The sequence below is a fragment of the Pelodiscus sinensis genome, chromosome 1, assembly GCF_052426305.1.
Source record: "Pelodiscus sinensis isolate ZL-2025 chromosome 1, ASM5242630v1, whole genome shotgun sequence".
NCBI classification, from domain to species: domain Eukaryota; kingdom Metazoa; phylum Chordata; order Testudines; family Trionychidae; genus Pelodiscus; species Pelodiscus sinensis.
Genome location: NC_143052.1, coordinates 333,000,354 through 333,027,941, shown reverse-complemented (window position 1 = coordinate 333,027,941; position 27,588 = coordinate 333,000,354). Strand labels below are relative to the sequence as shown.

At 41.5% G+C, this 27,588-nt stretch overlaps 1 protein-coding gene across 2 annotated transcripts in view; it reads left to right on the top strand.

The window, feature by feature from the left end:
• Positions 1–27,588, top strand: part of TMEM135 (transmembrane protein 135) — a 351,254-nt gene that overhangs the window by 212,569 nt on the left and 111,097 nt on the right. For both annotated transcript variants that reach the window (XM_075919397.2, XM_075919396.2), the window contains one exon: positions 22,775–22,821. In XM_075919397.2, coding sequence (XP_075775512.2) covers positions 22,775–22,821 — 47 coding nt within the window. The remainder of the gene's footprint in view (positions 1–22,774; positions 22,822–27,588) is intronic.

Genomic DNA, 27,588 nt, shown 5'->3' with positions numbered 1-27,588 from the left:
TGTTGTCAAAATATGCATAATCTTTTTGTCACAGAAAGTGTGTATGTGTGCATGGGTTCCTGGTTGTAATTCTTTTTAGAAGTACAGTATTGCATAGTGTGTTTATAGTATATAGTTCTTATATTTCTTAAATGCTTCAGTATAAATGTACTGTAACATTATTTTAGCAATTATTGCAGAACAAAGAATTTATATTAGGTATTTTAGCTTGTTCATAATTTTCAAAAATCAGTTGCAATATTCCTTCTAATGTTTTCCATTCATGTGTGTAATACATTTTTAGGTGCACCAATATGGAAGTAATGTGCGGATGTGCACCACCAGTAAAAACAAAAAGCCTAAATATAATATATATTTTAAACAAATAAAATTTTGAAATATATATTCTTTTAAAAATTACTCCAACAAGACAGATTTAGGTATTTTTGAACTCTAGTCAAATAATTCAATTTAATTCAATTTCTCATAAGAGAAATAAAGCAAAATAAAACTATGAAATGCATAGATCAGACAAAACACTAAAATAACAGCACTTTGAAAGAAAAAAGTTTAGAGAAAATATATGTACATTGCACTGTACGAGACAAATCGACAGCATGTGTGCGCTGGCTTCTGGGGAAGTTTGAGAGACTGAGTGGTGTCTCTTTAAGCTCAGAGTCACTTACCAGTCTGAAGACTCTTTCAGATGCAGCAGCCGCCAACAACTCCATCCCACTCCTGAGCCCTGTGCCCCTCCCCCCACTCTGTGGAGATGGAGTACATGGGAGGGGATGAGGTGGGAGACACTCTGACATCAGTGCCCCCTTCCTCTCTGTAAAGGGAGCAGGAGGTCCTAGGAGGGACTGGGGGCTCCAACGCAGAGAGAGGAGCAACCTGTCTGGAGAGCAGCAGGGGGAGGGACACTGGAACACAAGTCACTGGATATGCACGGCTCTACTAATCCAGTGGACTACACTTGAATGCCTCTTGGGTGTCTGGGCAACTTAGAGGGAACACACTGATTAGTTGTATTCCATTCCATAATATAATTATTTGGCATATTAACAGTAATTACGATGTTTGAGAATTCTTGTTTTACTTTTTCCCTAGTATGTGTGGACATTTTTTATTTGTTGTATTTTTTGAAAAAAACATGACATTTTTAAGTAAATGTAATAAATGCACATTTTTTTAAATATAAGGAAACAAGTAAGCATTTGCCAAATATTTTAAGTCTCTTAAACTTGCTTAGACTAAAATTTCCTGCCAGTTTTGAGTTTACCATACTACTACTAACAAAGCTCTCCATCAAAAAAGAAGCCAAATTGAGTCATGATAGAATCTATTACTATTATTTGACTGAATGAAGAATACAAGTGAGATAAGAAAAATTAAAAACAAGTAAGGTAACTTGAGAGAAAGAGAAGACATTCAGATTAGTGTCAAGAATGGAGGTATGTGATACAGAGCTATGGGATACAGGAGGGCAAAGGCAGAGAAAATGACTACTTTGTTTTTTATTCTCATATCTAATAAAAATTATAAAATAATGTTTTGTTGGCTTACTTAACATGCGCTATTTCCATAACTGTGCTTACAAAATTTATTCAAAATAGTTTACAGAGATGTTCAACAATGATAAGGAACTGAATGTAGCTTTGAGTTATAAAAACAGCAGGAACCATTTGATGCGAAGGGAAGAATGGGTCATATAGCAAAGGACACATCTGGTATGGAAGAGGCTATTATTTTCAGGTTGATAGGAGTATATTAAAAATAAGTAGTAAATTTAAATTAATTATTTCCATGCACAAAAACAAAAATTAGAACAAAATAAACTATTAACATTGATTTAAATTGAACTTATATATCAGTAATTTAAATGTAAAAAAAAATTACAGGGACGTTACAATTATCCCACACCAATCAGTATAAAAACAGGAAATTCAGAGTTAAGATTACAATTATAAGAAATCCAAGATAAGAAATGGACAGATAAGGCAACAAAAAAAAAATCATAATTCTGTCATGCGATAATGATACAATAATGAATGGGGATTTTAGTGTTTATGGTACAAGATTAGATTAAGATGATATTTAGACATCAGATTTTATCCTAATGATTACTAATTTCTCAGAAAACACATTCTATGCTCATTGAATTACATTAGAGGAAGATGTGCCATATTTTTCTTGCAAATTAAAGGGATTGTATCTCCTCCACTAAAAGCAAAAGGAACTCAACTTTAACTACGGAGCCCAGCTCCTCTTTATATAAATATTTAAAACCATTTGAATATCACCAGAATAGTAAGTGCCTGATCCTGTAAACACATATTAGTAACTTTAAACACATGGACATAAATGAGAGTATCATATGTGTAAAGTAATTCACGGATGTAAGCATTTGCAACATCAGGTGCTAATTCATAATTGCAAATCCATCTCTGGATTTTTCTTACATTTCAAATCACTTGAGCACTGTTCTTGTGGCTTGTTATATTGTAAAGACCACTTACTGGAATTATAACCTTATTATTATGCTGATTTAATTTAAGGCACTTATGTTAACCCATTTATAATTGTAATGAAAAGAACACTGTGGTTTTTACATCAGATTACTTAAAGGAGAACTTCCTTATTCGTAGCCATCATATGCATTTACACTTTCCTCCTGACCTTGTGCTAAGTTATCATTGGTCAGAGAAATCACCTGGCATGCAGATTTGCTTATTAATGAACCTATAAAAAGACTCATATTTGTTTTAATACTGCTAGTTCAGAATGATGTAGTTCAATTAATTATAGTCACATGGGGGGAGGGGTCTATGCAGTTTTTTTGTCAGTTAAAGCCAAGATCTCACTTTATGAAGTATAGTTTATACCAATATCACTACTTTTATAATATGGATCATAACGTAATTAGAAGGAAAGAATGTACACATAGAACAGTTTCAAGTCTCATGACATTCATAAACAATATGTATCAAAAACCATATGTTCTCCTCAAGGGGTTTTTTTCTATTAAAACATTAATTACTTTAATTTGCGTTTTTTTGAAAACCAATGTTTTTACATGACTTTTTTGGCAAGTTAACCTTCCCCTCATTTTTACTGCAATTTATTGTTTTCAGCACACAGGTTTTTTTTTTTTATACATTGTTTGATGCTTGTGGAACATAGTTAAATATAGCATGTTTGTGCATCAACCTCCACTCCAATTAGTACTGTTTACAGCACTGTGAGTGCATGACTACTTAAATTTGAAAGTAGAGAAAGTTGAATCATTTCAGTTTCCAAGTGCCTGAGCATTATGAAGGATTACATGTGACCGTATGACTCCACTTCACTCCTAATCATCTTCACCACATGAAGTTATTGAGTTGTTCTGCCATGCTGAGATACTGCTTGTTCATCTCATTCCAGCTTCTTAGACAAGGACAACACTGTGTTTAGACATGGCTAGGCTGACATTTACATTGATTTATGAGTGTTTTGAAAATATTTCATACAGGATTGTCTGTAGTCTGTGCTTTGAAGAATTTTATTTGAAAAAATATTAGACCATGAACTGCAAGAAACCCTGAAAAATAGTAGAAGATTTTTTCTCCTGTAGCATCATTGGTTTGCGATTTACAAAAACTTGGAAGAAAACTTCTTTTGCTTGTTACTTTTTTTTGCTAGTTACTGAAAAATGTGTTTACCATATAATATAACATGTCTATTAATGTTTTTAAGAAGTGTTAATTGACTTGCTTTAAAATATAGTCAAGATAAAGAAGTGTTCATAATTTAAGTTTCTGACCATCCAAGGAGTCTTTAACAAGGTGTCATCACAGCAGCCATACTGTTTGCTCTCAGGGAAGACTAAAACAATGCACCACACAACTAAAAAAAACCCCCAAAATATTGTACAAAATAATATTATAGTTTGGGAGTATTTAAAGATGGGCTATTTTGGGAAATAAACTGAAAATGAGGCAAGGTCACATTTAGTATGTACAGTAAAACTCCCAATAGTCCGGCATCCAATAGTCCAGCACTCCTGATAGTCCGGCATCAAAATGGCAAGAGCCTAGTGAGTGAGCTTCGGCAAAAAATGAGTCACAAGGTAACAGCGGCAGCAGCTGAACTGAGCAAAAAGGGTAAAAAAGGCATAAAACAACTAAAACATTACAGTACACTGTATACAGTATGTACAATAAAAAGGGTTAAGAATACTTTATATACAGTATATAATGTATACAGTATATATATAACCATTTTATAGTACCTCCTGATAGTCCGGCATATCTGATAATCCGGCACCACCTAGGTCCCATAGGTTCCGGATTATCGGAAGTCTACTGTATATCTATGGATAGATAGAGAAATTTTACTGTAGTCCACTTGTCAAGCAGTTGCTTTTCTCTTAACAAAACTTTATTTTAGGTGCTCATTGAAAAGGTTATTCATTTTCCTACGGTTTTTATTTCCAAGGGTATTCTTTATTATTTCAACAGAAATATTAAATTATAAAAAGCTGGGTTTTGATACTTGAATTTGTCATAATGTATCAAAATACAGTTTCAACATAATTCAAGAACCTTATAGAGCTTGTTTGTGCTAGCTTGTTGTGCTCTACTACAAAAGTTAGCAGAAAAAACCCTTGTATGTGATTACAAGTAAGCAAATACAAAGCTTTTTCCTTCCCTTTGAAGAGAATTAAGTCTCTATCCCATTGTGCTCCTACCCTCTTCCTCTTAGAAGTTGAGATTAAAAGAGGGGATGATATGGGAAATGAATGTCTAGAAAAAAGTGAATTTAAGTGTTATCCCCAGCATGCAAATGTGGTGCATAGATATACACTCCCCTCCTATGGTCTGATCCAAAGGCCACCTGAAGTCAGTGGAAAGATTCTCTTTGACTTCAATGTGTATTAGATTGGGACTTTGTGGCTTTGCCCTGCTATTCTGAAGGAATAACTCGTTAACAGTGAAACAGAATTATTTTTAATGAAGAATTGTATCCCTACGTTTTACTTTGCACTTATACATGTAACTGTGCACTAGCTTTGTGAGATCAACTCTGTCACATCATCCAACCAGCTATTCAATGAAAAACAGATTCTGATGGCTTATTGTGGTGTACTATATACTTAAGGTGAATGAGTGGCCTCGGATTTTCCAGTTGATTTGATATCACTGAGATTTAAATAATTTTGTAGCTGAAAGGTAGTTATTACCTTAAGTGGCTCACCGGATTGAGTTTCCTTAGCAGAGCTGTAAAAGGAGGCAAATAAGTTTTATTAAGTGGCATTTTCTGTTGATTTCTCCTGCCTTTTTCCTTCTTTTTAGCAAAAATGGATAGAAAGGAATTTTCTTTAAATTTCTATGAGCCAAATCAGTAGTTTTTAATTTGAAAGGTACAAAAACATGTGACAGCACCAAACAATTTGAATGCTGAAATATATATGTATGTGCATATAATTACGAGTGATGTTTCATATGGTGGACTTTCAACTGACTAAAGCAATGAGGAATCTTTTGGTACCTTAATAGAAGGGATGGTTTTGTGGTTAGATTATAGGACTTCAACTCTGGAGAGGTTCAAGCCTCATTTGTGCCACAAACTTTAAATAAATCTAATGCCATAGACTTTAAAGAAATTTGTTAGTTTTTAAGGTGTCAAAGGACTCCTGGTTGTTTCTGCAGATACAGACTAAAACAGCTACCCCTCTGAGACTTTTCAACTGACTGTATAACTTGTAATAATGGCCCGTGATATATTAGTGCAGTGGTCTCCAACCTTTTAAAGCATGAGATCACTTTTTGAATTTAATTGCAATCCAAGATCTATCTCAAATATAAATACCCTTGCCCCACCTCCTTCCCACCCCTGCTCTCTTCATCCTCCCTCTCTTGCCCATCCTCACTTTCATCAGGCTGGGCAGAGGGTTGTGGTGCAGGCTCTGGTCTTGGATTAAGGGATCTGGAGTGAGAGAGGGGCTCTGAGCTGCTCTTGGGGCAGGCATTTGGATGTAGGAGGGGGTTCTAGGTGCAGGCTCTAGGATGGCATTTGGATGCAGGAGTGCTCAAGGCTAGGGCAAGGGTTTGGGGTGTAGGAGGAGATTCATGACTGGGCAGGAGTTTGGGATGTGGGCTCCAGCTGGGCACTGCTGGTGGCTCCTGAGTGGTGGTGCATTGGGGTTAGGACAGGCTCACCCCTGCCCTGGCCCTACACCATTTCCTAAAGCAGCCAGCAAACTCCATCCTAAGTCCTGTTGTGCCCCCTCTCTGCTCTGTGGAGAAAGGATACAGAGTGGGAGAGGGGGTACCCTGACATCAGCACTTTTCCTTTCCCTCCCCTGCCCTGCACAGAAAGCAGGAGGCTCCCAGGGGGAGGGGCAGCTCCAAGGCAAAAGGCAAAAGATGCACAGCAGTGGGTGTAAGGGGCAGTTGAAGTGCAGGCACTTAATACTCTCTTGGCCAAACTAGTCAGGATCACCAGTCAGAGGCTCCAAGATCTACTAGAAGATCCCGATCTACTGGTTGGTGACCACTGCATTAGTGATACCTTACTGTTTTTTAGGTTAACTAAGGGCTCTTCTAGAATACAGGCAATGGTCGGAAGAAGATATGCAAATTTCGTGGGAATTTGCATATCTTCTTCTGATCGCACTTTCGAAAATGAAAGTAATTAAGATGCGGCTTTTTTTGGCGAACTCCCCCCTTTGTCGAAAAGCCACATAAACCTCCTTTTTTGAGGAAAAACGGCTTTTCGACGAAGGGGGTAATTTGCCAAAAAAGCCGCATCTTAATTACTTTCACTTTCGAAAGCTCTGCTTCCGAAAGTGCGATCGGAAGAAGATATGCAAATTCCCAGGGAATTTGCATATCTCTTTCGACCGTTCCGCATAGTTTAGATACACCCAGAATGATAATATAAAGGGAGAGTAAAGATAATTTGGTGGATAGTGTTTAATTTGATCACATTTTTGTGATTTATGCTGTGTTCTCATAAGATTTGTTAAGAAAAGACTACAAAGGAGCTATTGTGAAAGAACTATAACGAGAGTAGAAAAACTTTTTTTTTCTTTTTGCAATTCTGTTGTATCTTTTGCTGTGTATTAGAAAAAAATCAGTTAAAAACTGGTGCTTTTTTTGGAATACAAATGAAAGATTACTGAAGTGCTTAAGTACATATGTTTATATAGAGTTAGTGAACCAGAAAAATCTGAGGATTTCATTTTTATTTTTCTTCTAATACTGACAGGTGCTCTCCATTTTGGCTTGAACATGTTCTACATTTGCCAATTGTGATCACTTCATTATGATCAAACAACACTGTTTTAACATGAATCTCCATAATCTCTTATTTAATATCACGTATTAGTCTTCCTTTTGATCTTATCTGTCTATGGATTGCTTGGGGCTTACTGGAGAAAAAGTTCAAGAGTCTTCAACAAATGCAGTGGTGTAGGTGTAACTAAGCTGGCACAGGGCCCAACCAGCACCTGACAAATTGGTTTCTTTGTTCTCATAAAGCATGTCAATTTAGAAGCAGTAGTAACACCCCATTCCTTTACAATTTACATATTTTAAACCTGAAAAGTCACAAAGATTTTTTAAAATTATGACAGCAGTTTATAACGAAACTTTTAATAGTTCAAAAACTGTCCTAAATCACTATGGATTTCAATTATGAAACTAGAACCAGGTGTTTGTAGATTTATATGTGTTATGTTGTAATAGGATTTACTGTAAACAAAAGGAAAAGTGTTATATAACTTGAAATTACACAACAGTTTAATATCATGTTTCCACTTTACAATAAAAGGTTTACGTCTGTTGTCGCATATTGTTTGGGATTACTAGAAATATGGGTTTGAGGAACGTGAACTATAGTTTCTGTCAGTTGATGATTATATGTCTTTACACAAAGAACAAACACCTGCTTTCAGTCTAAAATTACTTTTATTTTAGATTAAGGCAAACAATAAAGAATGAAGATAAAGTTTCTGTGTTAGTGTGTGAATATGTTTATGTAAAACACTGTAGCAATTTGAGAACCAAATAGCCATTATCTCTGCAAACAGAATTCTTAAGAAAAGAGACAACTTAAAAGCATAACAACAGTCAATGATAAAATGAGATCTAGCTATCATAGCATTATCACAGAAATTTTGGAATACATTTCATAAAAGAAGATACTGCATAGCTTTTTAGCAAATGGAATAATAGAGCTGTATTTCGTCCTTAGATGTGCGTACACAACTCATATTGAAATTATTAAGAATTATATGGCATTATTTTAGGACACTAAAATCTTGACAACTTTCTAAAAGAACATGCTGAGAGACCCTTAAAGCCAAGCCTTGAGGTTTTGTTGTTGTTGCATGCTTGCTTTAAAGCCCAATACTTTCATTTTGAAGAGCAAGATAGTAGCTCCCTTTTTATAGATTTTAAGGCCAGAAGGAATTATTAGGATGATACAGGGGTTGGAAACCTACGGCATGCATGCCATAAGTGGCACACAAACTGATTTTGAGTGGCACGCGCGGCGGGAGCTCAGCTTCTCCCCCTCCCAGGCAGTGGCTGGAGCCTTGCAGTTGCCATACAGCTGGAGAACCAGCTCCAGCTTCCTGCTGGAATGGTTAAGTGGTGGAGGTGGGCAGGTATGGGTGTGTAGGGACCAGGGTGGCTTGGCAAGTGATGTTGGTGGCATGACCCCGCACTGGGCTCCGTGTCCCTGAGGCTGCCTCTGCCTAGCCTGGGCATGTAGCTCCCCAGAGCTAAGAGGATAACACCCCTCCCCTTTGTTACAGGCTCTGTTCCCTGTTCCAGGTGGGGGCGGGGCTGAAGCCACTCTGCATATCTAGGGTTGGACATCCAGTCCCAAGCTGCTGCCACCTCCATGAGGCACCGGAGCTTCGGCTGTGCCATGCTGCACTCTGCGAACTGTGTGAGGGGGTGGGAAACCCTTCCACAAGCGCCCTGCTGAGTCTAAGGGTACGTCTAGACTACATGCCTCTGTCGCCAGAGGCATGTAGATTAGGCTACCAGGCATAGGAAAATGAAGCGGCGATTTAAATAATGGCCACTTCATTTAAATTTACATGGCTGCCGCGCTGAGCCGACAAACAGCTGATAAGCTGTTTGTCGGCTCAGCGCAATAGTCTGGACGCGCGGGTGTCGACATCAAAGGTATTTGTTGACCACCCAGGTATTCCTTCTGGGATGAGGTTTACTTGGGTGGTCGACAAATACCTTTGATGTCGACACCCGCGCGTCCAGACTATCGCGCTGAGCCGAAAAACAGCTGATCAGCAGTTTGTCGGCTCAGCGCGGCAGCCATGTAAATTTAAATGAAGCGGCGATTATTTAAATCGCCACTTCATTTTCCTATGTCTGGTAGCCTAATCTACATGCCTCTGGCGACAGAGGCATGTAGTCTAGACGTACCCTAGCTGAGCTTGAACCAGCCCCGGGCACTGCCTGCCCCAGCTCCAGAGTAGTAACCTGCAGGTGAGGGGTGAGCCCCGGCAAAGGGCTGGGCCAGATAGGGAAGTGAGACTTTTATTTATTTATTTATTTAAATATTTTTACCCCACCTTTGTATTTAAAGTATTTGAGGTGGCTTACAAAAATCTGTAAGCAAAATATAAATATATATAAAAATTTAAAATACAAGACCTCAGAGGAATATAAAACCTGGTAAAAACATATTGTGAAGAAGAACATAGACTTTAACACCAATAAAAGCACGAATAAAAAGGGTGGCTTTTTTAAATGTTGTGTTAGTCATTAGTTACTGTAACAGCTTTATTTTTTTTTAACTGTTGGCATGGAATATCACTGTGATTTGGAGGCCAGCAGGCACTGGTGGATTACATAATTGTTTCAGTGACAACAACATAAGAGACAGGGGTCAGGGAAGGTGTTCAGTAACAGTGGCCTGTGTTAAAAGCTGCAAACAGGGACTTTATTTCCAGTCCAGAAAATTCCAGTAGGGCAGGGCTACTCAACTTTGGAAGTCCTGGAGACCACAATGATACTCACAAGACATGTTGAGGGCCGCAATTTGTGCGGTTGCATATGTCTGCAAATATACATGCGAATATATGCAAATAGCTTCTTTCACATTGACGGGCATGCATACAAAGCACTTACCACAATGCTCCAGCACTGCTAGCACCTCCTCACTGGAGATTAGAAACGCTGACACCTTGTACCCGTCTTTTCCAGCCAGCCTGTCTGCTTGTGTCTTTCAGTGCTCACCCCGCCTGGGAGACACCTCGCCGTTGCGGAATGTGTTCCCAGTGGAGGCCATGTTCAAAGGATCCCACCCACGGGTCACATGTTGAGCCCCATGTAAACCCAAAGTGCCCTGCAGGCCGCAAACAAACGGGCTGTGGGCCGGACGCGGCCCATGGACTGCGAGTTGAGTAGTGCTGCAGTAGGGGATGTGAAAATTCACATAGTCATCATGGGAGATACAGCCTACTCCTTACTCCTTTGGCTTGTGAAGCCTTAGATCAGAAATGGTAAACACTCTTTTTAATGTGGTTAATTTTTAACACTTAAGAACACTGTTTTTAAGAGTTTTTCTGAGCTTGATGTTTCATTCAGTGGCTTGTACTAGTTTCTGTGTCTATAAACCAGACGCCTCGCCCCACATGCTTTCATGTACATTTGCTGCTTCTAAATTTACATTGTAGCATCACTTCTTTCTCTGCTGCCACATAAATCCCACTTAGAAATGAGAGGCTATGGGGTGGAGACTCAGAAACACAGCTGATTCAATATATATAGTGTACCCTATACTTTACTGTGTGACGATCTTTCCAATAAAGACTTAAAGAATTGTCTTCTGTTCCTGTGTGTTGAAGGTTATACTGTGCTTTTTGTAACACATGTAACACTGCTCTACAGCCAAAATGCTTCTGAAATAAATGTAGTCAAACTTTACTAATTCTGGGTCACTCAGAACAAAAATGATGCTTAAAATTGTTGATTGGCTCTAGTTTTCAGGATATGCTATTGGGTCAGTATATACGACCCTTGACTTGCAAATGGCGGAGGATAAGTGAGTTATAAAGGGAAGGGATCTCAATTTAAACCAGAAATGACTAAAATACATCTTTGACTGGATCTATGAATAAATCTATGACTGGGTTTGGACAGTACTTGCTTTTTAGGCAAAACAATGAATGATGCAATCTGAAGCTGGTATTACCTCATACATGATATGAATTGCATCATGTTATTCGTAGAAGTCATGGATGTTTTGCTGCATAATGGCAATGTTTTGCCATCAATTTCAGTTGGTCATGCAGTCCATATGAAGGAAACCTTGACAACATGAAACAACTTTTGAGGTGCATAAACTATGACCAACATCAGTGGCAGCTTTATGGCGATTTGAAGGTTGTTGCTCTCTTCCTTGGTCTGCAGACTGGATACACAAAGTACTGCTGTTTTCTCTGTGAATGGGATAGTCGTGCAAGAGATTCCCACTACATCAAGATAGATTGGCCACTCCGACAGTCATTGGAGCCTGGGAGGAAAAGTGTTCAGCATCCACCACTTGTTGAATCAAGGAAGATATTGTTACCACCCTTACACATCAAGCTGGGTCTGATGAAGAACTTTGTCAAGGCCATGGACAAAACACAAGCAGCTTTCAAGTACCTCCATGGAAAATATCCAAGGTTAAACGAAGCTAAGATAAAGGAAGGTGTCTTTGTTGGTCCTCAGATTCGTAAACTTCTTCGAGATGATGCATATGACCATGCACTGCGTGGCAAGGAAAAGACAGCATGGAAAGCCTTCCAGTTAGTGGCAATAAATTTTCTCGGAAACAACAAGGCAGACAACTACAGGTTGGTGGTGGAAAACCTCCTCAAGGCATACAAAAGCCTTGGTTGCAACATGTCACTAAAGATACATTTTTTGCGGAGCAGTGAGCGACGAGCACGGCGAGCGATTTCACCAGGACATTGCAACAATGGAGAAACGCTATCAGGGCAAATGGAGCCCATCAATGCTTGCAGACTATTGCTGGACAGTGACAAGAGTTGCTCCATTTAATGAATACAAGAGACAAGCCAAGAAGCGCCGAGTAGACACTGAATAGGACTAAACTATGTACATAATAGTTTTGCCTTTTGTTTCATAATAAATTTTATTTATGTAACCTTTTTGCTGATTTTTAAAGTGTTACATAAACAGGACAGGTGAAATATTATCATGTAAAGCAACCATAAACACATGAAAAGACCTAGGTTTACAATTTATGATTAAAACTCTACTATCTACACTATATACATAGACGTAAAATGTAAAAACTTAAATATCTTGGAAACAGTAGCTAATCAGTTGTTTTAATTGTCATATTTGAATTCAGCACATCAAAATACATAATAAATAGCACATTTTATCTCTGAAGCAGACGACTTCTAAAAAATTGTAGACCAGTGTAATTGGTGAAAATGTCCTTCCCCAAACTATTGTTGAAGGTAATTGATTGTCTTCTACTGCACATGTGGCTGCTTCACAGTAGCGTATGCGCATGTGGAGCCTGATGCAAAATATACTGAAGTCAGAGAAGGGTCTCACACTGACTTTAATGGGTCTGGATCAAGATTATAGTTCCTTTAAGCATTCTGGATAAAAGACACTACTTTGATTATTATTTACAATACATTCACGTGAAGAGTCACACATGACAGGCTTTCTATTTCTCCTATAGTTACTCATCCTGTTGGATCCAATAAGAAAAAGTGCCCAAGACAAGTAAGAGACACCCAACTATTCTGATACTACTTACATAGCATCCAGTAACCCCCCCCCCCCCCCAACACTCAAGCACCTACTCTCTCCAGCAACTGAACAGCCTTCAGATACCTTAGCATCTATTGATCCAAGGACCTGCAGGCAGCCCAGCATTCCTACCCAACCTTACACTGATCTACCAGAACCAAAGCTGCCAGGTTTTCCACAGCTGTATATCAAAAGTACTCATTGGTTGCAGCTGTGAGCTGCTAAATGCTGAACACTTGAAAATCTGGCTCTTTCATTTCAGTGTTTAAATGGGAGCTGAGTAAAAGTCTGGGCTTGATTGTGAGAACTTTTGAAAATCTGCCCCTCTATACGTTGTCAGCAACGTTATTTCTTTACCAAATTTAATGTGGTAGAGTGACTTTCAAAACCTATAGAACATTTCCACATCAAATGTACTGACCTATGGATTTAACAGTGTTCTTTGTGGTTTATGTGCATCTCATTAAATACATTTAAATAAAAACAATAGTGTAAATGTTAGTTTTAAAAGCAGCGGCACAGGGTATATCACTCTTTTTACAAACATTTAGACTATTTTTTTGATTTATCTGTTTCTACAGCTGGAAAATGTCAAGGGCTATTGTGTCAAGCTCAGTTTGTTGACCCTGTAACATAAATCAAGCATGGATGGACAATGCAAAGAAAGAAAACCTGTAACAGACTTCCGGCCCACTGGATACTATTTTTCAACTTTAATTAACTCAAAACACAGAATTATAACTTTATGGATTTTAGTATTTTTCTCTTTTCAAGATTATTGTCATTTTTTGATACCTAAATTTTGCTTTAATGTATCTGACGTTTTGTTGTCATTGAGAATGCTGGATGCAAAGTACATATTGCAGGTTTTTGTTTTTTGACTAAGGCAGGTAATTGTATGTGTTTTTCTGGTCCTGAAGGTTGGCTGAAAATAATGCTGGATATTTTGAAAAGTCATATTTGTTGAATGAGGGATACAGTGATCTTTGTCTACCCTTTGTCCCTCTTTCTGCCTCTGCTACTACTCTGCATCTTACTTGGAGTGGCCTTGAATTTATAAAAGTAAAACAAATGTAGGAAACATCAAGCAGTCATTTAGTCCAGCCCCCTGTGCTGTAGTAGGAATCTTGCTTTGAAGCCTGTCCCTGTGCTTAACCATTGATATAAGTTTTTTTCTTAATACCTAATTATACGGGACTGGCACCTACTGCTTGTGAGCATCACCTCTGGCTGCTGGTTTCTTCGGTGGGTCTTCAATGACTCAGTTGTCCAGGTAAGTCAGAAACACTATCTATAGGTGGAACATAACATACAAACTCTTTTTGGGGAAGTCTTTACTTTCTATCAAGGCTTCCTCCCTGTGAACACTATCCTCTATAACAGTCCGACCTGGTCCACTGTGGTATCCTATGTTGGTGTATCCATTTTGGCAGCACATCCATTTCACCAGACCAAAGAGCCAGGGTACCACAATGGCCTTAGTCTGGCTAGATTCTAGGTTCAGTTCTTGCTCAGTCTCCCCAGCCAGCCAGGAACTTCTTAGCTGCCCCTGATCTTCAGCAGTCCATCCTGTGGTCAGCCTTGCCCGCAATAGGAATGTCAGAGTGTAACAGACTAACCATTTAAGTGATAAGCTGATACTTATCAGTTAATGGTGTCAGTTAAACTCAGCTGGCTTCCCATGTGTTGCGCAGGCAAGGGCTGCCTGCTCCCTCTCAGGGAGATGGGTTCCATGCCTCAGTGAAGCCTCCTTCCTGGAAGCAGAGTTGGCAGCCCCTGCTGGCCAGTCTGGCTGCTCTGCTCCTGGGAAATCTTCGCTGCGGGCTCTGCAGTATATAGCTTATTTAATTTTGTCTGTCTTAAAGCATGATACCCGGTATTGGACACAGTACTCCAGCTGAGGCCTTACCGCTGCCAAGGAGAACTGGATCATTACTTCCAATGTCATACATATGACACTTCTGTGAACATGCCCCAGAATATTAACTTTTTGTAGCTGAACTTTATTGCTGGCTCTTACTCAGTTTGTGATCCACAATAACTGCCAGTTCCTTTCCAGCAATAAACTAGTCTGGCACTTGTTTTATATGGAAACTCCTGGAGCTCTTGCAATCACTGTCATTGTAACAGTGTGGTTTATAGTCTGATCTCTGCCAATAAAGTAATATTAAAAGAAAATTTAGTCATGTATGTGTGATGTTTAGGCAGTTTGTCACTATCTCTGTTTTTAGAAATAAACTGGAAAATAGCAACTAGAGGTGAAGAGTCTCATTGCAAACTTCAGAGCCATTCTTAACCATTAATTTAAAGCAAACAGAAACCTAATTTTATTGTTGTTCTCACAAAACTAATAATATATGATTAACCTTTTCAGAAGACTTCTGTGTAATGCTACTTATGCGACATTTCTATGCTCTTTACCAGGGGTTCCCAAACTTTTTGACACAGGGACCAGTAAATCCATTCATGAGCTATTGGAGGACCGGTAACATTCATTTGCATATTTGCATATTCATTAATCAAATGAGTTTCACACAGGGCCGCAATATCGATGTTAAATCTTGTGAGCTCTCTAGCGACCAGGGCCGTTCTTCTTTCTGGTCGATCTGCTGAGGGGTCGTCTTGAAGCGTGCATACATTCCATGTGCCAATAGTGAGTGGTGTCACCTTGCGTTTTGTTTGAAGTTTTATTGTTCGACCGCATGAAATGGGATCCCCTCCAGCCGCGGTAAGCTGGGCAGGGTTCTGTGAAGCAAACAATGTTTAGGGCACCTTTTCTAGCCCCTTCCTCTTGCTACGGAGGTGAGCAGTGCGATCCTAAAGAGGGCTGCTCAGTCACTCAGGTAGACGCCGAATCCAGCTGTTGCTTCAGCCAGCAAGAAGACGACCATTAGACCTGAGCCGCCTGTGTGCAGGTCCGCGGCTACAGCTCCCAGTGTATCCACACCTGCTGCTTCGTCACTCACCCGTCGCCACAGGACTTTGAGGTTTATGGGAGTTACGGGATGTCAGATGTCAAGACTTGCGCGTGAATTGGATTAAAGTGAGGGAGAGGTGCGTATAATCAGCCTCACTCTCTCTTCCCAGATTCCATCTTGCTCCAATGGCAGGACTAAAGTCAAGATGGTTGGAGATGGGCTGGGCGCAGTGGTTGACCAGGGCATCTTTCGTGTCTTGCCGAGGTCTTAGCGTACCACATCGCTTGCAGAAACCGCCTTTATGACCATTGGTCCTATTCTAGATCTCATCCGCTCAATCCACCGGAGTCTGTCTTCACATGCACGGGATAGACAAGTCCCTATCTCACCGAAGGTCAATGACCCGACGGCTACTCTCAACCTGGTTTAGCCAGCCTGTCGAAGCTGTTGCCCGGGGTGTGGCCGCTGCGCATGCTACAGCTACTAGGAGCCACAGGTGAGAGCTGAGTGACAAGTGGGGACCAAAGGTGGATGAGCTGCCCTGAAAGGGCACGACATGCCCCTACACCAGAGGTGCTACCCCTCCCTGAACACCCCATACACCAATATAACATGTCTGGTATTTTCTCATTAGGTAAGTTTTATTATTACTAGATGTATCAGTTTGTGGTTTCAAACTGCGTGGCTGGTAAATGTGCTCAGGCTGCATGAGTGTGTCTACCGGCCAGATAGTTCGCAACTACTCGAGGGTGTGTGTATGTGTGTGTGGGAGGGGACAATAGAATCCCGGGGCCGGACTAACTCATGCTTTGTGCTTTGCGGGGGGGGGGGGGGGGAGGAAGAGGGGCAGCACCACGAGATCTACATATGGCTGGGTCAGTCCCACTCCCCGCAGGCCGATTCATTCCTCCTCTCTTCTCCCCCCGCTGCACCTCTGGTCAGCCCCACTTCCCCCAACCCCCTCCCGGGCAGCCAGTTCTCCCCCGCTTCTCCTCCCAATCTCCCTTGGCCGGGCAGCCAGTTCTCCCCTGCTTCTCCTCCCTGCTGCATCCTTGCTCCATCATCTCCCCTGGTGCCTGCTGCCCCCTCCCCCCAACTCCTCACCCTTCTCTGCTGTACTGACTCCTGCCCTTCTCACTGCCCTCAGCTGTCCTGCAACCTGCCCCCCTCCACCAGCCCTTCTCTCCCCCCTATGCCCACTTCTCCAGTAGTCCCACTCTGATCATGTGAGCTACCTCTCTTCTAACACCTGCCCTGCCTCTCTCCTGTGGTGCTGGTCCCTCCCCTGCAGGTGTCTGCCCTTCTGCTTCACCCCAGAATCCCCTGGCACCTGCACCTTCCCTTAGCCCTGCACCCTGCTGGTGCCTTCCCCTTCCCTTATTGCCTCTGCCCCCTTTGCCCTCTTTTTCTCTGATACCCACCCCCTCACCACTCTCTGCCCCATTCCCCTCCTGCTCCTCTGCCCTCATACATGCTTTGTTCCATCCCCACCTTTCTCATGCCCAGCCCTTCTTTCAAGCCTTCTCCCAGCACCTCCTCCTCCAGCCCCCAATGCTCCTCTCCTCTCCTCTCCTCTCCTCTCCTCTCCTCTCCTCTCCCAGCATCACCCTGTCCCCTCTCCCATTGACACCTCCCCTCCTGCTCTTTCCCTCATTGTCTGCACTTGGCCCCCTGGCATTTGTCTCTCCTGCACCCTGTCCTTTGGTGTTTTCCCCTCTCCCCGCCCAAGCCCCTTCTCCTTCCACTCCTCTGCTCCCGCCCAAGCCCCTCTCCTCCAAGCCAAAGCCACAGCTCTTCCCTCTCCTCTGCTGCCGCCGCTGCCGCAGCCTCCTCCTCTCCCCTCCCGCTGCTGCCCAAGCCTGTTCGCTGCCTTCTGCCTTCCACTTTGCGGGGCTGGAGGCCGAACCCGGAGGCAGCCCCGCAATGTGTTTTAAAATCCCGGGCTGTGACGTCACTCACGCCTGGGCATCCTCCCCGCCCACGGGCAACGCCACACATGGGCAGCAGCAGCTGGCGAGGAGGAGCCACGCACGGCAGGGATGGGTTAGGGTGCGCTCCAGGCAGAGCTGGGGTAGAGACCCAGCTCCACATATTGGTGGAGCAGGGCCCCCGGCTCTGTAACTTGCTGGCACTTCTGGGTTCAGGGGCGCGGGGCCCAATTCAACCGAATTGGCCTCAGGCCGGCCCTGCTGGCAGCCACCAGACACGCTGAGGCCCGGTATTTTTTTCCCGGCCCATAGTTTGGGAAATGCTGCTCTTTACTTTACCCTGGTCCAGGGGTTCCCTTTTATTTCATTTTTGGCCACATCTTACTAGAGACAACCTTGTGGATTATCTTCTTCTCCCTTTTGCAATTTCATAATGCCCCTATGGAAATTACAGCAATTTTTTAGGATTAGTAAATTTTTGTTTGAGATACTATTCTTGTATGAGTTCCAGAAGTGGTATTTCAGGATATAATCTTATATTTCTTGCTGAAAATCTCACTCTAAGACAAACAGATTCCAATAGTTGAATGGTTATCTTCGCTTTCTTTCTCATTTCACCCTCTCATGAGAATCCTCATCTCATTGTCTAGTAAATTTTCATCAGCCTGGTTTATTATCTTTGTTTTATTATTTGTTTACTTCCCTCTTGTCAGTTTTATGAAGTATTTGGGGCATAGTTGTTTAAACCACTTATATTGGGCACAGAAGGTAAATAGGAAAAGTGAATGATTTCTATGGCAAAGCCACATATAATTTCAATGAAGAGTAAACCAATATTTGCTAATGCCTCTTACTCGTAATAAATCTTAATGATAAAATGATCAGTTATAAGTCAAAAATAATTTTTAAATTGATATGTTGTGTACTTTTATACTGGAGAAATAAATCCATAAAATTACATGGGATTACCTGTTTCACTGCACATCCTATGTGCTCTGTTTACAAGCAAGACAATGCTTTTCTAATTGCTAGCCCTATGAATTCAGCCAGGGAGACAATGGACTTCACTAATATACATAATTATTTTGTTTTATGTGTTAATTCTTTGAATTTTTGAGAGGATATTAATATAGAAAATGTTATAAATATTTTACCTCTTAGATAATTAACATTTTGTGTTTTGCATTCCAGAGATTGAATGTTCAATTTTAAATCCGCAGAGGGATTTTTTTAAGCGCTGCATTAGTCTTTTCTTTTTTTATTTAATAGTGGTTTAAATTATGAAGGTAACAATTTTTAGTGTTTAATTTTTTAGTCTCTTATGAGAACTTATTGAAGTGTAAAAACACTAATGTTGTCAAGAAGCAAAACTACTTCTGTGTAAACACACATGCTACAGAATAACAAGAGGATTAATAAAAATAGATGGCAGTGTGGCGGGCCCCTCCCGCCTGGGTCCCCGACACCCTTGTGATACAGTCTATCCCTGGCCCTTTAAGCCAGGCCGAAGGCCCTCTGGCCTGAGTCCCCAAAACAGTTTATAGCTGGCCCTTTAAGCAGGGCTAAGGCCCCCTGGCCTGAGTCCACAAAACAGTTTATACCTGGCCCTTTAAGCAAGGCCGAGTCCACAAAGCAGTTTATCGTTGTAGCGGGGACGCACCCCAGGTAGGGGGACCCGGGCCCACCCTACTCCACAAGGAGTAAGGGTAGTTCAAATTAGAAAGCCTAATTCGAACTACCTACTCCGTGCTGCGTGTAGCCGCGGGCACGGAGTCCGAACTACCGGGGCTTTAAAAATGGCAGCGCCTGGTAAGATGCAAATGAAGCCTGGGATATTTAAATCCCGGGCTTCATTTGCAACTTAGGTTGCCTACATTAACCACCCTAGTTCGAATTAGGGTGGTAGTGTAGACATACCCTGAGAGTTTTACCATGGTTTTCAGTAAAGCTAAGGTTGGGAACCTTTTTTGGGTCAGGAGCCATTGACCCACAGAAAAATCAGTTGGGGACCACACAAGTGAGAAACAAAAAGGAAAAAAAACCCTCCAAAACCCCCAACTTTCACTAATGTGGCCCCCAACTGAGACACTTCACTCCTCTGGTACTGCAGGCCCATTGGGGAAGGAAAGGGACAGGGAGGGCTGAGGTTCAGGACTTCCCATAGACCAGATTTACTCTTCTGGGATTCCATTGTTAGTGGATTTTGTGGATCCCACCAGGCTCTGGGGTTGGGACAAAAATGCGGGATTCACTGTGTGGGACAGGGCTGCCAGCGAGAGGAATGGGGGTGCAGGATCTGGATAGAAGGTAAGGTACAGGAGGGGGGTGAGGGTGCTATGTCTGGATAGAGGAAGGGTGCAGCAGCAAGCTGGGAGTAGGGTGTCTGGCCAGGGAGGAGAGTGCAGTAGCAAGGGAATGTGCAGTGTGTAGCCAGGAGGGGAGGATGCAGGAAGAAGAGTGGGTTCAGGCGGTTGAAGGATAAATGGCCGGGGGGAAGATTCAGGAGTAAGCTGGGGGTGTGGTGTCTCAGCAAGGGGGTGCATGAGAGGGCTTGGGGGTCTGGCTCTGGGCATGAGGAGATGGGGAGCAGCAGGGAAAGCCTCCAGGCAGTGCACCCACACGCTGCTGTTTCCCCAGAAGGGGGAGGAGGAGCGCTTCTTCTCTACTAGCTGCATTGTGCTGTGAAGCTTGGGATTTTCTCTGCCTCCTCCCAAGCGAGGGTGGGTGAGGCTGGAGTACCAGCATGGGCTCCCCTCTTTGGGGGGGGGGGGGGCGGGGAGGAAGTAGGGTGGCTGAGCTAAACCTGTAGACCACCAGGAAGGCAGCCATGGAGCACCCTCATGCTGACTTGAGAGAGCTTTGGGGAGGAGGGTGCATTCACAGCCTTCACACTCCCTTTGCATATGGGCCTGATTATCTAAGTATTATAACATTCCTTGTGAAATAAATAATTTTATTTTGGCTTCCAACTACTTTACATTAAGGTCTTTTGTAATTAAATTTCTTTTACGTTGCTTTGTGCTTATTTCTCAAGATGAGTGTGGTAATGAGACTAGGGATGTTAGAGTAGTTTATAGTCGACTACCCGTTAAGCCTATGTTTATCGGGTAGTTGAGTCGACTACTCTATATTAGAGGCAACAAAGCAAGGGAAGGAGCAGGAGCTGGTGCTGGGGGGAGCTGGGGGGAGCTGGTCAGGTAGGGGAGGCAGAGGTGCAGCGGTGCTGCAGCTCTGCCTTTTATATGTAGTAAGAGCTTCATAATTTTACCATAGAATCCTCTAGGGCTGCCACCAGTCTTATAGCTTCCTATGGATGATAGTGCTGCCCAGGTTCCCCACAGCACTGTGTAATGCAGCCTTGTCCTCAGCAGATACCTGCTGCCCTACCCATACCGTTGACATGGTTCTAGGCTGGGGCTTATGGCAGGAACCTCATGGAACAGTGTAAGCTGCTTTGTGCAAAGCATACACTAGGGGGGAATGTTTCCTGGACTGGACATTTGACTCAACTGATCTTTTTACAATGACAGTGGACAGGAAAAATTCCTCTTCTGCATTGAAATCTTTGCCCTGTTACTGCCAATGGGAGTTTTGCCATTGACTTCCATAGACTAAGAATTTTGCTTTGTGTGCCTAAAAGGCTGTCTTGAATTTTGTGCACTGCTTCTGAGAACCTTTAAAAGATAACAAAAGAGAAAAGTTTGGAAACTTGCTAATACCTGTAAATTCCTCCTTACAACCATTTTGTCTGAAATAATAGTAAAAGTAGTATTTCTAAAGCATTTTGAAAGTAAAAAGTGCTATATTAGAATAGTGAAAGTTTGGAAGCAGGATCCATGTCATGTGGGAAAGACTGGTAACCATTTTAATGCCATATATCAAGTGTTTCCACTAAAGTTCACTAAATGATAACAATGTCTGTGAATTTTGCTATCCTAAAACGTCAATGTTCCTGTCTTAGTGGATATTCAGGTGAAAATTACATATTTTCCTTTCCTATGTTGACTAGCTTAAAGAGCCATCTAGAATGGCTCTGATGGAGAAACTAATTGGAGCAATAAGCAAATTTATGATGTCACTTGTGAAAGGCCTACAGTAATTTAATAATATGCATTTACTTTCTCCCCTCATGTTACCATTTCAGTTTTATTTACTCTTCCCTTATAGAGTTTTCTAAAGTTTAGATCTAGGATATATTTACATTAGGATACTTTAAAAAGGGGGAACGTTGCCTGTAAGTATTTGTAAGATATGTGTGTATATATGAAGCAAAATGCAGGACAATGTAGCACTTTAAAGACTAACAAGATGGTTTATTAGATGATGAGCTTTCGTGGGCCAGACCCACTTCCTCAGATCAAATAGTGGAAGAAAATAGTCACAACCATATATACCAAAGGATACAATTAAAAATAATGAACACATATGAAAAGGATGCATTCTGCTACAATGAGAGAGTGTCCTTTCTGGTTAAAATGGCAAGAAACTGTTTTTTCTTTGTGATCTTGTCTGATATATGTTTTGTGGGCATTAATCCTTTGGCGAAGTGTCTGAGATGTTTGTCCAATGTACATAGCAGACAGACACTTTCGGCACATGTGTATATATGGTATCCTGTATTATTTCCAAACTGAAAACACTAAAAATAAAAGGATAAAAGTTTCAAATTCTTACTCTTAAGATGGCCTTGAAGGTAAAGATTTCTGACTACTAGAAGAAAATATTTGGCTCTTCTATTACTTACAGATCTAAATTGGTCTCTATTCCATACAACGTTGGTATCCTTCCATTTGAGTGAATTGTAGAAAATTGCATTCGATGGTGGTTGTGTAAAAATTTACGCAAAGGAAATTAATCTCATATTATTTTAAACTCTGCCTCATCTACTGTTTTTATCATTCTACTATAAAAACCTAGCATTTATATTTTATTTATTCATTTATATAGGGTCTGAAAACTAAAAGCATATTGAATGATAATTATTTCTGTTAACTTCAATAAGCTTTGGATCATGCCCATAAAACACAGAAAATAAAGGTAAACTTCACATTCTAATGTCTGTGAGGCCTCCTTTGATCCAAAACCGATTTAGATATAGAATTAGTTTAACCTTCTTATGTAATAATGTTCTTTCTCCTTCTTATAGGTCCTTTTGTTCTGCATCACTGCTGCTCTGTTCATGTTCTTTTTCAGGTATGTTATGTTACTAGTATTTCTATAAATATTAAAGGATTACATGAAACTGAAAATTGCTCACTTACACATTTGATTCTGAGTTCAAGATACCTCCATCTAGCATATTCCTGGAGCACACCTGCTTGAAAGGTCTTAGTGCCTCTTGCCGCTGGTAGTTCAAAAACAAATTATCCAAAGAGTTTCTAAACTGCTGAGAAAAGATTAGCCTTTATTCTTTATAAATACATGGTAGGAGCATATGAACTAATATACACAGTATGTATGCAGATCATTTCAGTAACTGCAAAATCACAATAAAAGAAAAGATTGTAAAATATCTTTTAGAGTGCAGGCATCCCTGTTTGTTGTGCCTATTTTTAATTGAAGGGTAGCTACTTTTTAATTTTTTTTAAGTACTTTAACATCACATATCAATGTGTATTCTTTTTAAAGTATGCAGTTTCTGATTTTAATTAGAAACTGATTTTAAAATGTTCTTTTTCTTAGTTTGTAAGAAATGTATTTTAAAAATGTGTAACACTTTAGTACTTAAATTTTAAATATCAGTTTCCGGGAGTCATTCCATCCCTATACTTGGGTAGTCATTCCTTAGAGTAATAAATAACTATAACCCTTGGGTTAGAATTTTTTAGTAGAGCTCCTGGAGTTTCACAACTGTGTTTTGTTTTGTTTTTCATAATTACATGGCCATTCAATCACTTACAAATATTGGCTGAGAATATACTGTGGAGGGGGAAAACATTATTTTAAAAGCTTCTAAAAAGCATTCCTTTCCTCATCCACCACCCATTAAGAGTCTTAAATTGGCAGTCTCCTCTTTGTTTTGTTATGTGCTGCTCTCCTGAAATGTGTTATGACTACATATGATTAGCCTGGGGGATTTCACTTGTAATGTTGATATTAGACACCTGTCTAGAGGAATTCTGATAAGAAAATCTGAAATGCGAGGTAATTTTGTGAAAGTCTTGAATACTAGTTATTTTAAAAGTTGTTAATTGTTTATTTCTGTGGTGGTGAACCAGTGATTTAAAGATGAATGAAAAGGTAAATGAAAACTGAATACAGCATAGGAATATGTACTGAGTTCCTCCATTTACCAGCCTAGGAAGGGCATTTAGCACAATTATATATTGTATGTTGCCATTTAAAAATCCCCTTTGTTTTCTGTGAAATACTGTAATAAAGTTAATCAAAGACATCACTGAATGTGCCGTTCCGTAATATCACCGTGTAGTGGGGTGGAGTGGCTGCCCACTGACCTCGAGGGGGAAGAGCCCCTTCACGAGCCCTCTTAAGCAGAGCTTGGCTCCATCCTCTCACCTGACCAGAAGTCAGGAGGTGTGGCTTCCACTATAAAAAGCCAGCCTAGGAACTCAGTGAGGGCAGGGACACCAGGAGAACCAGATGCCTGCCCTGTGCTCCCGAGCTGGGAGTCTGAGGACTGGCCTGGACCCCCATGGCTGCAGAAGTTTGAGAACTGACCTGGACCCCTGGGTTAAACCCAGACACCCCAGCGAGCCTGCCAGAGGACTAGATACACGCGGAGAAGGGAAACGGAAGTAGTCTAGGGATAGCCGACCACAGTTTGGCTGAGCCAGAGCAACAGTCAGCGTGTTGCAGTTCGGATCCCTGCTGAGGAAGCAGACTGCTCTGCTCCTGTTAGGGTCCTGGGCTACAACACAGTGGAGTGAGTGGGCCTGCGACCTCCCTTCCATCCAGTCCCTGGTGGCGGCCTCCCCCCCGCCACTTCAATCTAGTCGCCTGTGTTTGCCAGATCTCCGCCCGAACAAGGAGACCTGACTGTTCATTAGTGTGAACTACTAACTGTAGTAACTGTTTATCTTACTGCCCTGTCCTGAACCAAGGCCTGGGCCTTTCTGCGATGGTTTGTTTTGCTGCCCCAACTTGAACCAGGGCCTGTGCATTCCTAATGATTTGTCTGCTGCCTGCCCTGCATAGGGCGTGGGATACTAACTGTATATCCGGATACAGAAGACTGGCCTGGGCCCTTAGCAGTACCTGACATGGAGGATTGGCCTGAACACTGGACCTGCAAACAGCCGAGGACTGGCTTGGACCACCCGTACCCCGGCTGGACTCAAGCACCCTTGACTCCCTGAGAGACCAGCTAGAAACTTTAAGTGTGATTGCATATACATGCAAATATATATGCAAATAGTTTATTTCACATTGACAGGCATGAATACAAAGCACTTCCCACAATGCTCCTGAGGGCTAAAAATGCTGACACCCTGTACCCATCTGTTCCAGTCACCCTTTCCGCTTGTGTCTTTCAATGCTCACCCCACCTGGGAGACGCCTCGCCGTTGTGGAGCATATTCCCAGTAGAGGCCACGTTTAAAGGATCCCACCCACGGGACACATGTTGAGCCCCACGTAAACCCAAACTGCACTGCGGCCTGCTAACAAACAAGCCACGGGCCACATGTTGAGTATTTCTGATTTACAGTCTCTCTCCCTGTCTATAGAACAAATTTCCTGCCTCCTGCAATGAAAAGGTAACCCTGAGGAAGTAGACAGAGAGCCAGAATAGTGCACTAAGTGGCCAGCCAGAGTACCTTCAAAGAAATGGAAAAGGTGGTTTCCAAATGTTGATCAAAATTTCAGTCATGATCAAAGTCCAGCTCTGCCATATTTCCATACTCTACAAATAAGACCATAGTTGAAGGGCTTCAAGTCTGGAGTCTGATTTGCCACAAGGGAGACAATTGTTAGCCTCACGATTGCAGCAGAATCCTTCTGCTCCCAGATGGTGAAAAGATGGTATCTTTCCTCAGGAACCTGTCCTGTCATCCAATACCCATAAATTTCTCAACTCCCAAGTTCATTTTCACAGGAGCCTCTGGAGGGAGTCTTGTGCAGAGAACTGCAAAGGCTGTCAGGAAGAAAAAAAAAGACAAATCACATGAGGAATAGTCATTAAACTGTCTGTCTTTTGATGCAGAGCTAGACGGTAAACCCCAGGGACTTTTACTGCATGCTGTTCCTAATCACAAACAAATGTCAGAAGCCTTGCTTTGAATACCTTCAGTAGATTCCCAGAAAATATCTAGTCCAAGATAGGGGCAGCCAAGTCTACTCAAGAAATTTATCACATGGAGGATTGTCTCCTTGTCTATATGGGAACATCTTCTATATTCCCATTTATTGGTCCCAAAAGGGGGAAAAAAACCCTCTGCTTAAATCTTGGGACAACCGCATTTCCAGTGCAAGTTTTTGGCCTTTGGTTTGCCCATCAGTTCTCGAATATCTCATTTGGTCAAGATGACCTTTTTCCAGGCCCCTCAAGACAAAACCAACTATTTAAGTTGAAAATATCAGAACTTTTTCTGTGGCAATAAAAGCCTCATGAGGAAGATAGAAACTGCATGCCTTGTAAGAGAATATCTACAAAGTAACCACCTGACTCAATTCACATGTGTTTTTGTTCTCCATGATGAGCTTGGCTGCTGCTGCCTTTGGAACAAAAGTACTCCTCCTATATGTAGCCCTCCAATGTGTGTAGTCCATCAATTTGATAATGTAGTTTTCATGTTGACACTTTTTGTGGTTTCTGGAGTGACACTGAAGACCAAGCATTAGTATGATGCTTTTCCCTGGCAGCTAACAGTCGATTATTTTTGTCCTCTTTACATGCTTGGAAGGCTCTGACCTTGTAAACCTCGTTTCATGAGGCATAAGGGATCGGTTGGCAAAGGCTTCCCCAGCCGACAGATCCGTGTCTAGACTGCCGCGCTGTGCCGGATCAGCTGATTGTTGGCACAGCGCAGCGGCCATGTTTATTTTAATGAAGCGTGGATTATTTAAATCCCTGCTTCATTGACTATGCCGGGTAAACTAGTTTACATGGCTCCGTCGACAGAGCCATGTAATCTAGACGTATTCTGAATGTTGTGTGCTGCCATGCTGATCTATTTAATGCAGCCTTTTTGAGATCATCCATTTTTATTGCATCCAAGTGTGTGCTGTTCCTGAGACTGTCCTTGTAGCACTTTCTGAAGTATCCTGGATTCCGAAAGCCTTGTGTCAGTTTCCCATAGAAAATTTTTCTGGGGAGTTGACGTTCAGATATCCTAATGTAGTGTTCAATCCAACATAGCTGGGCTTTTATCAGAATAAGCATTTGATTTTTGGAGAATCTCCAAGTTGGTAATTTTGTCCTGCCAGTGGATCCCCATAATGGTGTGCAGAGACTGCATATGGAAGGCCTCTAGCTGTTTGATATGCTATTTGCATAGTGTCCAGGTCTCACAGCCACAGAGGAGAGATATGAGCACAAAAGAATATACACATTTATTTTTGTTGAGAGGGTTATATGTTGTGGTATTTCAGGACATTGTTACATAGATTTCCTAATGACTTGGAAGCTTTCTGTGTCCTGTTTGTGATCTCTTTGTCAAGAGGTCCATCATTGAAGATACTTCTGTGAAGATGGGTAAAGCTGTCAACTTGCTTTAGTTGGATCGCACTAATGGATATGCTAGGAGTACAGGATGGACTGGTGACGATGACTGATGCAACACCACAGTTTTCTCTAGGCTGACTGTAAGACTGCTTCAGCCCTCCAGTGAAAGAAAAACATTAATATCAATATATAATTTGAATATGGTTTTTTCTCTCTCCCTTGAGGCACACTGCTAATATCATTGTAGCAAATATGTGGCACTATTATATGAGAGAATACGATTTTTTTTTTGTCTCCCATAAAATTTCCTTTCTTAGCACAATACATTTCAAAGGTCC